The sequence below is a fragment of the Tupaia chinensis genome, unplaced genomic scaffold (genome assembly GCF_000334495.1).
Source record: "Tupaia chinensis unplaced genomic scaffold, TupChi_1.0 Scaffold147038_1, whole genome shotgun sequence".
NCBI classification, from domain to species: domain Eukaryota; kingdom Metazoa; phylum Chordata; class Mammalia; order Scandentia; family Tupaiidae; genus Tupaia; species Tupaia belangeri.
The window spans coordinates 2,493,643-2,505,683 of NW_006206889.1; the positions used below are offsets into that span (position 1 = coordinate 2,493,643).

Genomic DNA, 12,041 nt, shown 5'->3' on the forward strand with positions numbered 1-12,041 from the left:
TCCAGCCGTGGCCGTACAGGTAAAGCCCGCGCCCGCCGCGCCTGCCCTGCCCTGCCCCCGGAGCGTGGACTGCCCCCAGCCCTGTTCACCCTCGCCCCTGGGGTCGGGGTCCTAATATCTGAACCCCATCTGACTGGGTTCTGCGTGGCCCCGCCACTCCACGCCCAGGCTGGCCACGCGCCCTGGGCTGGGCTTTTCTCTTTTCCCTTTTTCCTCCTTCCAACATAATGGAAATAGGTCCTGGTGCGGGAGCTATTGCTTCAGGGTGGGCAGAGGGCTTTTTTTGCATTACAATTTATAAGGATTGTCAGGTGTTCTGCCCCCTCGGTCACCTGCCCACCTGGCCTGACTAAGCGCTCCCGCTTGTTAACCAAAAATTCCTGCAGCATCCTCGTGGTTTCCAGCCCCAAGGAGAGCAAGGCGGATATCCCAGTCTCTGATCTTCAGCTGACTGGTGGGGTGACTGGACGGCTGCAAGGTCTCTGCTTAGCCTCTGCCTACCCCAGCCTTCAGCACCAGCTGTCTTTTGCTTTGAGATGCCCCCTCTGGTCGCACTGGGAGTGTCCGGGAATTAATTATGGGGGTGTGACAGCCCTGGTCAGATTACCTAGCCACTATGCCTGGATCCCCAATGGGACCACAGTGGACAAGGCAGATTGCTCCTCCTGTCACTCCCCCTCACTCTCTTTCCCATTCTCTTTTAGAGTACATGGCTTTTTCTGGCATCTAAGGAAGGAGAATTTGTGTCTGTGTGGGATGATTCCTCACATGGTGGGGACGAACATGGCCCTGCAGGCCTGAGCCGAGGGGAGTGCACCATCTGTCCCCAGGCCTTGACAGGATGGGCCCTAGGGGCACACAGAGCCCCTTCTCCCTGCCGATCCCCACCCGAGGGTCCTGCCTATTCCTCCTCTTCTGTCTGCGCTTGGGCACCTCCTGCCCACAGACCTGCCAGTGCCCTGACCATGCCGGGGCTGTGGCCATCCACTGCAGCGGGAGGGGCCTGCAAGAGATCCCCAAGGACATTCCTGCCGATGCTGTACTCCTGAAGCTCGATGCCAACAAGATCTCCCGCATCCCCAATGGAGCCTTTCAGCATCTGAGCCAGCTGAGAGAGCTGGACTTGTCTCAGAACGCCATAGAGACCATCGGCCCCGCTGCCTTCTCAGGCCTTGCCGGGGGTCTGCGACTGCTGGACTTGTCCCACAACCGCATACGCAGGATCCCAAAGGATGCCCTGGGCAAGCTCAGTGCCAAGATCCGCTTGTCCCACAACCCCCTGCACTGTGAGTGTGCCCTGCAGGAGGCCCTGTGGGAGCTGAAGCTGGACCCCGACTCGGTGGATGAGATTGCCTGCCACACCTCCGTGCGGGAGGAGTATGTGGGAAAACCACTGGTCCAGGCCCTGGACGCGGGAGTCAGCTTCTGCAGTGTCCACCACAGGACCACTGACGTGGCCATGCTGGTCACCATGTTTGGCTGGTTCGCCATGGTGATCACCTATGTTGTGTACTATGTGCGCCATAACCAGGAGGATGCCAGGAGGCACCTGGAGTACCTCAAGTCCCTGCCCAGTGCCCCTGTCTCCAAAGACCCCATCGGCCCAGTGCCCTAATGCCATGTCAGACAGACCCACAGCCCAGTGTCCCACTATCGTAGCAGGTGGGACTGACGGGTGCTCATGTAGCCCCTCCTGAAGTGGCGCCGGTTTGTCCACCTTGGCGTGGGCTCCTTCACACACTGCATTAGCCTGCAGCATCTCCGATCAGGCTGTTTCACTATCAGACTTGTGACAGAGGAGGAAGTCGAAGTGTAGAGAAATGGATTGACTTGCCCGTATGACACAAACCTAGGCTATCTGTCATGACATCCACCTTCTCCCACTTGTGAGCCTCTCCCATGTATGGGCACCCACAGGACGCCAAGGAAGGACACCTGCGTGCCTGAGCGAGACTCCAGGACGAGATGCAGGTGTGGATTTGCTTGTGGAAGGCACTGATAACGCCTCTGCCGCTGTATCCCTAGTACCTCCCGAGTCCGTTTGAACATAAACCCTTTTCCAGAGCCCAGTCAGAGACCTCGCGTTTCCAGAGAGGTGGGTGAAAGTGTAGCTCACACTAACCTTTCCACACCTTATTTGTTCCCAGAATATTTGTTCTGAGTAACACTTGTGCCAAAATTCAGACCAGTGAGGGGGAGAAAAACTCAGAGACCTGAGAAAGGCCCAGCGTGGCCCCTGGAGGGCAGTGCCCTCAGCCAGACAAATACGGCCCTCCCGCTTCCTGCCACTCTGTGCCTGTTCGGCGGAAGGACTGTCCGCACGGGCCACTAATGTGCCTTTTGCTTTTCTACTTGCTGATACTTAAAGCAGCTCTTCTCTGAGAGATGGAAGATTGCTTTTCGATATCACAAGGCCAATCCATGGAATGCTTCCTTCTGTCCAGCAACAAGTACTCTCTTTTCACCTCTGCTTCCAGGAATCTCAGAGCTGATTTAGCACTTGATTTTCTTACCTGTACTACTTCGCATTCAGGGCAGACCTAGCCTCCACCTATAGGACTCTAACTTCTGATTTTATTTTTTACTGTCTTTTTGTATCAGTGTTTATATTTTAAACTATTTCAGATATTTTAGGGGGAAGAGCAAATAAGTGTAAATTGTTTATGGACATAAATTGTGAAGTGTAGGTGCTTTTTCGTCCAGCAGATGCTCGAAAGCGACTAGAGATGGAGAGTGGTCTGTGGGAGGTATCGCGTGACCTGCACTGGCAATGCGAGAGCCTGTCCAAAGCCTGCATGCCCGTCCTCACAGCCCAGGATGGCAGTCCCAGCACCACTGTGTTCTGACCGTGCGCCCATTGCACACACGGCCGTGTGACCCGTAACAGCTGCACTGCAGCAGAGATTGGGACAGCTCTTCAGAACAAAAGCATGATTTTTTGGTTTTGGAGCATTAAAAAGAAATGACTGTCAGATTCTGAAGACCCTCCCGGGCTGGCGTCCCCACCAGGGTGGGTGTGCGTGGGTGCCTGTGCAGAGCCAGGTGCGCAGCTCTCTGTCTGTGAGTGGAGGGGTCCAGGTTTTGGTGCTTGGTGGGGCTGCTCTGCCTAGGTCCTGGAGAGGAACTGGTGGGGAGCATGAGTGCAAAGCAGGGCTCAGGTCTGCTGCACTAGGAACCTGATGCCCTGCGGGTTGATGCTTCTGCTGGCCTGACCAGCTGGCTATAGACACACATGATGACCTGGGTCTGTGGCAGCCCCCTTCCCATCCCAGGGTATGCATACTGAGGAGGGGGCCCCAGCACACCAGGAGCTGGTTGTTCCAGGGGTTCACCCAATAGATGGGATCCTGCATTCGGGAAGTCACGGAGGCCTGGGCAGTGAAGGCCAGGCTTCTGCCTCAGCCTCCTGGGTCCTGGATGCTGGTCAGTCCCATCTGACACTGGCAGGGGCTCTCCCTGCTGCCAGGGAGATCTTCATGTGCTCTTATCCCAGAATCAGCCTAGGGCCTGGATTCTACCCTGTGTGACTTCTTAGGACATACCAGGGAACTAGGTGAGAGCTCTTTCTCCCACCCCAATTTTCTGGGCCACCCCAGCCGGGAAGGCTCTGCCCCTCTTCATGAACCCAGAATCATCTTTCTTAAACTGCCCTGCCCTACTAGCCTTTCTGAGCCCACCCCCAACCCCATGTGGACTCAGGGGAGGTCACCTCTTCTCTAGGAAAGACCACAGGGACCCTAACACTTGGGATTCCAAGCTCCTTTCTGCTCATTGGAGCTCCCTTTGAATGGTCCTGTAGCAGGGAATGGGCTAGAGTCTGACATGGCCACCAGCAGGATCACCCTGAGTCTTGGGACTATTCTTGGGGGTGAGCTCCCTCGGGAAGGACCAGAAGATACCATTCAGAGGCCCCTGCAGAGCTGGCTGGAGGCTGGAGGAAGGATGGGGCCTGGCATGCTGGCATCTGTGGGTGAGTGAAGGGGCTCCTCTCCTGGACTGCCCTGTGAAGGTGAGCCCAACTCTGACAAACTGCTGGCCCCTCTGCAGAGGCCACCAGAAGAGAGAAACTAGGGCTCATCTTCCATCAGGGAACCCCTAAGCTGGCCAGCAGTGAGGGGAGACAATGGTGAAATGGAGATAAACTGGTATGTTCTTACCTGAAGAAGCAGGAAGCCCTGATTCTGTTCAAGAGGGCGCTCAGGATGGGAGATGGCGAGTCTAGGCTGAAAGCAGGCAGCATGGGCAGTTCACATTTAGCTTGGGTCTGGTTTCCACCCACAGGAAGGTCTGAGAGCACTCAGGCGGATGCCCCATGACAGGCTCTGGCTGACTGGCCGTGCTGGGTAGCTCTCCCCAGGTGTTTGACAAAATGATTGAAAGAGCATTGTGGAAGCCTGGGTGGGAGCAGCAAAGGGCCCACCTCCTGGGGAATTCTGAGCCAGACATGTGGCCTGTTCCCAAGAGCAGGTGTGAGCTGCCATGCAGTGAGCACAGAGGTAGGACCCGAAACTCCCCTTGTGCTGGACATGGCGAACTGGCCCTCCCAGGTCTGGGAGGCTGAGGACACACTCCCCAGGGTCTCCATGTGATTCTGTCCTGGAAGGCAGATGTGCGGGCACATTCTGGACTGAGTTACCCAGGGAGAGGGTGGGGCATGAGACGGCCATGCTGCAGTGCAGATTGTGATGGACGTGGGACATTCTGGACTTGTGACAGCTCTCTGACCGTGGCAGAGGCCTGGGGATGGTTTTCAGAGTCATCCCTCCAGGAAGCTCGGCCCAAGATCGGGTTCTGTTATTCTCTCTAGTTTTCTGTGAATGCTCAATAAATCTGTTGTGCTTAAATCAGTTGGTGTGGATGCTGTTGTCTTCAACTCTGCAGCCTAGCCTAAACCCCACCTCCTGGCTCCTGCAGACCACACAGAGCAGTGAGCTGCAGCTGCAAGGCCACAGTGGACCACAGCAGAGGTAAGTGCTGAGTCTGAGCAAACCCAGTAGGAGGCGCTGGAGCCAGCTTGAACTGGCTTACACAGGCTCAGTGTGACTGATCATTAAATTTGGCTCATGACAGCTTGTTGTCCAATTTTTTAAATTTTTATGAGCCAGTTGATGCCATGATGGAAGGACCCTAGCAAGACTCTTTACACCAAGGACATTGGAAATGCTACAAGTCAAGACGTCTCCTCCTGCCCAAGGAGGGTGTCATGTATTTGCTAACACACTTCTGCCGGGGAAGACTTTCTATGTGACCAGCTCACAGGCTGGGATGAAGGTCACCCGAGATCACTGTGGAGCAGGCTCTTGGTCAGAGCATAGTGCTGTGTCCATGTCAGGGAGGCAGGAGACAAGTTGTCCATGTGGTAAGAGGCCCCATCCCAGGACGATGCGCATGATGGGGACCAGCTGAAAATACAGATGAAGCTACACTTGCCTGCTGCTCACCTCCTGCTCCGTGGCCTGGTTCCTGTCAAGCCACAGACTGATTGATACCAGTCCGTAGCCTCAGAGGTGGGGACCCCCATCTTAGTGTATCAGCTCCTTATCCGAGCACTGTCTGCCTTCCTGGCAGTTTTCCTGAAGAAACTTGGTGGTTTGTCTGTCGACCCGCCCCACCTGGATTTGCTGAGTGTGCCTGTGGTGTGGTTTAGCGTACCCTCTGTAAGTGGGTAGTTTGCCTGGTTTTGCTGGCAAGGCCATTCCTGGATGTCTGTTGTTAGCATGCACAGCCAGTCAGCTGGTTCACGCGGGTCTGCGATCCCCTTCTCGTTCGTTAGTTGGTGTGTCTGACAGTGACCAGAAGTTTTGTGAGCCTCGTTTTGCTTGAGTTTTTACGTTTCAATCTGCAGCCTTTGGTTTTCCTAATGAGATCCCCCTTGTCTTGTCTTTGCCCGGTGGAGCCTGTCTCCAAGTCCCAGCTGTCCTTTCAGCTTTCTGGCTTTCAGGTGGGACAAGGTGTCCCTTCCTGCCCTGGCTCTGGAGTCAGCCATCACTCCAAGAGACCCTAATTCCTTCTAGTAGAGAGGCATTGTAGGAGCAGTCAGGACACTGCAGTGTTCACTGTGGACCCCGCCCCCTGCCCCCTGGGCCTCTGTTCCTCAGGCAGCCTGTCTTATACCTATCTGCGAGATCAACAGTAAGGGGGTTCCTATGAATGCCATCTGGTCACTCTGGGGCTACGGGCTTCAGGTACTCCATCACTGGCATGGAGTCCCAGCCTTGAGGTCCATGGATATTCAATGGCCTGGAGAACTTTTTTTTATTATTATTTTATTTATTTATTTTTTTGGAGAGGTTTTTGCTATAGGGCATGTGTACTCCCCAGAAAGACAGAGATAGAGAGACAGAAAGCGAGAAATCACCCCCCAGGGGGGATGGCCATGCTGCAATCCCTCCTCCTCCATTCTCCTGTCAGGATTTTGGGCACACATGCACATGCACCCGGCGTGAGTTTAAGCTGCTGCGTCTGGGACTCAAACCGTGGTTTATTACATGGGAGTCCAGTGACATAGCTATTATGCTAACTGCTGATCCCAATGGCCTGGAGACCTTTGTCTTCTCCTTGACCTTTCTCCTTCTCCTTGAACCCAGAGAACCCTCAAGGTTCTAGGTGGGTGGGGCCATGGTGTGGGATAAGCTCCTTGTGTGATGGGCCCCTTCACATAGGCTAGTGCACACACACACATGTGCTCACTTACTGCATACCTGTCCAGACACACACACTGAGCAAGCTCTAAAGGGATGAGACCCTGGGCTCAGCCACATGGGAACCAGCGGCACTGTAGGAACCGGGCACGGGGGTCAGCGGTAGCTCTCAAGCCTGGGTTAGGGGATCAGGGCAGGGGTAGCGGCCCCTGGCTTGTGGGCCATGATGGCTGGAAAGCTACCCCAGCTCATCTCACAGCATCCTGGCACACTGGCTGCATTCCTATTCTCACATGAGAAACCCCAGATTCGGAGGATGACGCACTCGGGAGCCCGGCTGGACTCTGCGTCGCCAACACCAGGCCTGGACGTTTTCACTCGGGAGCTGGGTGCAGTGTGCTGTCAAAACAGCAAGGCAGGGCCTTGCTTGAGCACAGGATAGAGAATGGCCAGAGTGAGAGGCCAAGCAGAGCTGTCTGGCCCGTCCTGCTTTGCCTGCCGCAGGCCAGGGGCAGGGCTGCCCCGCGCTTGGAGCCCTGTGAGGTTGGCCGTGCATCTGTAACCATGGCAACGACGCTGCCTGGAAAGGGACAGGACACTCAGCACCACCAGGCAGTATCAGCCATCGGAAGTGGCTGCGTGTGGCCAGAGGTCAGTAGGAAGGACTCAGCTTCTCCCCGGCATTCTGTATAGAGGGGGGTGAAGAGAAGCCCCCAACCTGGGCTGAGCTTCCCCAGAATCCTCACTGCTCACCAAGAGGAGGGGCATTCCCAGAGGTGCACAGAGCCCTGGGGGGAGAAGCAACCAGGGGCAAGGTGGAGAATACTGCCGATGCCCCAGGGCCAGATGGCTCGGGGCCTTGGATCCAGAGGTGATGCTGGCAGCCATTGTTTATGGAGGGCGACATTGAGGCACAGAGTGTTAGATGACTTACCCGAGGCTGCAGGACCTGGTAAGAGTGGGGTGCTTGGAGTTCAGGGCAGTGACCATCACTGAAGCTGTGGCATGAGACACCCCCCACCCCCCAAGGCAGAGGTCACTTGTGTAACTCGGCCAAGCTGTAACTGTAGGGTCCTGTGCTCAGAATACAGTCAGGTACCCGAAAAATGGCCTGGTAGAGTCTCCCACTGCATCCAGCTACACTGGCTGTAGGAACCAGACCCAGACCAGGCCCCGTCCCTTGGTCAACGGGACCAAGGCCTGGCAGGCTCCCAGTGTTTCTGAGCCTTGCTGTTGCTGCTGGCAGGGATGACTGAGGACAGCTCCCTGTGGAACTCAAACCTCCTGTCCTTTCCCTGGGGCCTATGTGACTCCCTAGACGTCACTGTGATTCAGATCCTGTTGATCTGGACGTCGCAATAATTAGGACACAAACACTGATGTTTTCCAAGCAAGCAGCTCACATGCCATTCCCAAAGAGGAGATGTTTCACTCAGTTTTCAAGTGTTTAGGGATCCTAGGAGCGAGGACCAAGGCCAGCCCTGAAACCTACTGAGACATTTGCTCGGTGACTGTGGGTGTCACTTCTCAGACCCCAAGTCGGTTTCTGGCATTTGGATTTCAAGTGTGAGCTGTCTGCCAGTGGAGGGCACCTTTTGCTCCCTTTCCTCTGGGTCTGTGTTTATGTTAGTTTGCAGGAACACGTGCCTTAAATAGCCATTTGAATGAAGGCAGCCCTTGATGTGCCAATAACTTCGATAATTCGTGTTGGTCTCTCAACTTTACTTATTTATATCTTAAAATTATATAATGTGAAATTACCTATGTCACAAGTATATCCCTCTGTATGTGTGTATATGCATGTGTGTGTGTGTGTGTGTGTGTGTGTATTTTTGAGAGAGAGGTTTTTACTACAGGGCGTGTGTGCTCGCTGGAGAGACAGAAAGCGAGAAATCCATAAGGAAAGATGGCCACTCCACAGTCCCCTCTCCTTCACTCTCCTCTTGGGATTTTGGGCACGCACACCTGGCATGAGTTTCAACCACCGGGTCTGGGATACAAACTGCGGTGGGCCATATGGGAGTCCAGTGACATAACCATTATGCCATCTACTGGTCCCAATAAAACGATTTTTCATGTCCATCGTTTTCACTCTTAGAAAAATTTTCCCCCCAAATGAAAAAAATTCAATTTTAGAATCTCTTTTTGACATTTATAGCTTGATCTTTTCTAAGTCATTATGCCAATAGCAGGTTGTTTTGATTGCTGAGGATTTTACTCTAATTTAATACCCAAAGGCCAAGCATCCCCTATTTTTCCGAAGTAGTTTTGCCTATTCTTTGAGATGCTCTTGTGAATGACTTCATTGATTCAAAACAAGCAGGATTGGGATTTTGGCTGGAATTGCATAGACACTGTGTATCATCAGCCTGGGATGTTCTGACAACGTGAGGATACCAGTGTGGAGCTTTGTCTACATCTTTGTGTTCTGCAGTCTGCTTTCTCCATAGATGGACAGTTTTAACCAGGTATCTGCGCACTTGGGAGCAGCTGAGATGAGCGAATGCCACCACTCTGGTGGATGAACAGCTGGGCAGTGCTCAGTCCTGTCCTACCCAGGCAGGCGTCTTGTCGGCTCAAGCTGCCATAACCAACAATCATAGGCTGCAGGGCTGCACGACAAGCATTCATTTTCTTGCAGATCCAGGGGCTGCAGTCTGGGTCAAGAGGCCATCGGGTTTGTTTTCTTCTCAGGCCTCTCCCCGGCTTGTAGATGGCCTGCCTTCTCACTATGGTCTCGCTTGCTCTCCCCTCTGTGAGTATTCAGGGAGAGAGCGAGATCTTTGGTGCTTCTTCCACTCTTTTGTGAACATTGGTTATATTGAATTAGGGCCCCACCCTGTGTGTGTGTGTGTGTGTGTGTGCTCATGCACATGTGAGGTGTGGGGGGAGACTGTGTACATGTGTGCATGAGTATGCTAGCATATGCACCTGTGTGTGCATGAGCACACTCACATGTGTATGCAAAGCATGTTCATGTGTGTAGGACATTGCTTGCATGTTAGTGTGTATGCATGAATGTGTGTGTATGTATGAGTGTGCTTGCATGCTCACATGTGTGTGAATGAGGGGGCAAAGGCATGTAGGAAAGGTTCAGGAGAAAACCCAGCGACTCCCAACGCCAGGAGCAATGAGCATGCTGGACAGAAAATGGCAGTCAGAATCCTGCTTTCTTCCCCAACATGACAAAGTCCAGCCTCGCCGGGCTGATGTAACAGGCAGGCTCCTCCACCAGCCTGTAGGCAGGGGGCTGGAGGTGAAATCCTGCAACCACAACTTCTCCGGGAAAATGCGACTTCAAAGAAAGATCTCTGAACACACAACTGAGATCTGTACAACAATATTCTAAGAGTTATTTGTTACTGGAAAGACCACTGGAAAGAATTCCCATGGGTTAAGGAAGCTGCCTGGCTGAGCGAACTCTGGAGTGTCGTCATGAGGGAACACGTCCAGGTGTCAGAAATCAGTGCGGCCATCAGGTCACACAAAACAGCACCCTGCCCAGTGAACATTTATCAAAAGTGCTGAAAGCCAGGAGAGCGTGCTTGGAACGATGTAAGAATTTTGATGTATTTTATAGATTCCCCCTTCTGATTTGTATTCATAATTTCAAAGAACTTGAGTTCCGGGTGTTTGGGGGTTTGTTTGTTTTGTTTCCACACAGAGCAGAGAACAGTGTGGTTGCCAAAGTTGAGGCAGTGCCCTTTGGTTGTAAACACAGCTCTGGGCAGAGAGCACACACGTTCCCTCTGCCTGTGCCCTGTGTTGGCTGTGTCTCCCTGGGCTCCTCACGGCCACCAGACAACTCCCCATCCCGATACCCATGGCAGAGAGGAAGATGTGTAGGCAGGACAGAGTGAGACTTTGGAGAGCGCCCAAAGGACCCCTCCTCATGGGTAAACCATGGCGCAGAGAATGGGAAGTGGCAAGTGGGACTAAGCACGGGCGATCCTGGGACCAGCAGGAGGTGTGGTGGTTAAGGTGCTAGACTCCCACACGGCCAACTGCTGTTTGAATCTCAGACCTGGTGGCTTGAAAATCATGCTGGATACATGTGCATGTGTGCCCGAAATCCCAGGGGGAGAATGGAGGAGAAGGGATTGTAGTATAGCCATTCCCCATGGGGAGTGATTTCTTACTTTCCTTTTCACTGTCTCTCTGTCTCTCTCCAGTGAACACATGCACCCTATGCCTGTCCCTCTCCAGTGAACCAATGCACCCGATGGCTTGAAACCTTAAAAAAAAAAAAAAAAGAGTGTGTGTTGAGAGAGAAAGATCTCTTAGAAAGAATTGGTTTGGACTGGCCCTGTAGCCTAGTGGTTAAGGGATCATGGCTGACCGTTGTTGGAACCCCTGCTCGGCAGCTTGAAAATCTTGCCAGGCATGTGTGCACGCATGCCCCAAACCTCTCCAGGATGGAGAAGTGGGTTAGGGATTGCAACGTGACCATACCCCATGGAGGAGGGTGTTTTTTCCCTCTTTCTCTGAGTCTCTCTGACTTTCTCTGCTGAGCACATGTATTCTCTAGCAATCTGGCAATTACATAAATAAATAAATAGTAAAAGTAAAAATTAGATGGGGCCAGCCACTGGCATGGTGGTTAAGGTAGCTGGATCCCACATGCCTGGCTATGCATATACCAGAACTGGAAGCTTGAAAAACACACCAGGCGTGCATATGTGTGCCCAAAATTTTGAGAGGAGAATGGAGAGGAAAGGATCGCAGTGTAGCCACCTTTTTCTCTCTCTGGCAAGCACGTGTGCCCTCTAGAAAATGTAAAGAAAAATTAAAAAAAAAAAAAAGAATTCACTTACACAGTTATGGAAGCTGGTAAGCCCAATTTTTGCAGTATGGGCCCAGGAGAGCTGATGGCGAGCCGAAGTCCAAGGCTGTCTGCTGAGAATTCTCTGTTGTGTGGGGATAATGAGGTCTTTTTATTCTGTTCAGGCCTTCAACTGATTAGATGAAGCCCACCCATGAGTTTACCGAAAAATCACAGCTTTAAAAGTTAATCTGTTCCCCACACGCCCTCCAGATTGATATAAAATTAACCATCACAGGCTTGGAGTTTGGGCTCTCGGAGGTCCCTCCTCACAGGGCTCCCAGGCTGGGTGGTCTCTCTTGGTTCTTAGTGCGGCTGCCCTGCCTACCAGGATACTTCTAGGGGTCCACCAGTGGAGTGAGCCCTGAGATGACCAGCCACTGCCCCTGACTGCTCCGGCCTGAGGCCGCCTGCTCCGCAGGTCCATGATTCCCTCTGCCTTTTCCTTGGTCTCTCTCCTTTTTTCATCTCACAGGTCCTCTCTGAAATCCCAGCTGACATCAGAAGACTCCCAGACAGACCCCCAGGGGTGTGGCTTATCCTTCACACCCCTCTCATGTATGGCGGGGGGGGGGAAG

At 53.2% G+C, this 12,041-nt stretch overlaps 1 protein-coding gene across 1 annotated transcript; it reads left to right on the plus strand.

Annotated features, from left to right (window-relative positions):
* LRRC3 (leucine rich repeat containing 3) lies at window positions 1-4,844 on the plus strand. Its single transcript, XM_006169463.2, has 2 exons — window positions 1-19; window positions 705-4,844. The coding sequence occupies exon 2, from the start codon at window positions 842-844 to the stop codon at window positions 1,613-1,615; it is 774 nt and encodes a 257-aa protein (XP_006169525.1). The 5' UTR covers window positions 1-19; window positions 705-841; the 3' UTR covers window positions 1,616-4,844.
* The last annotated feature ends 7,197 nt before the right edge of the window (window positions 4,845-12,041 follow it).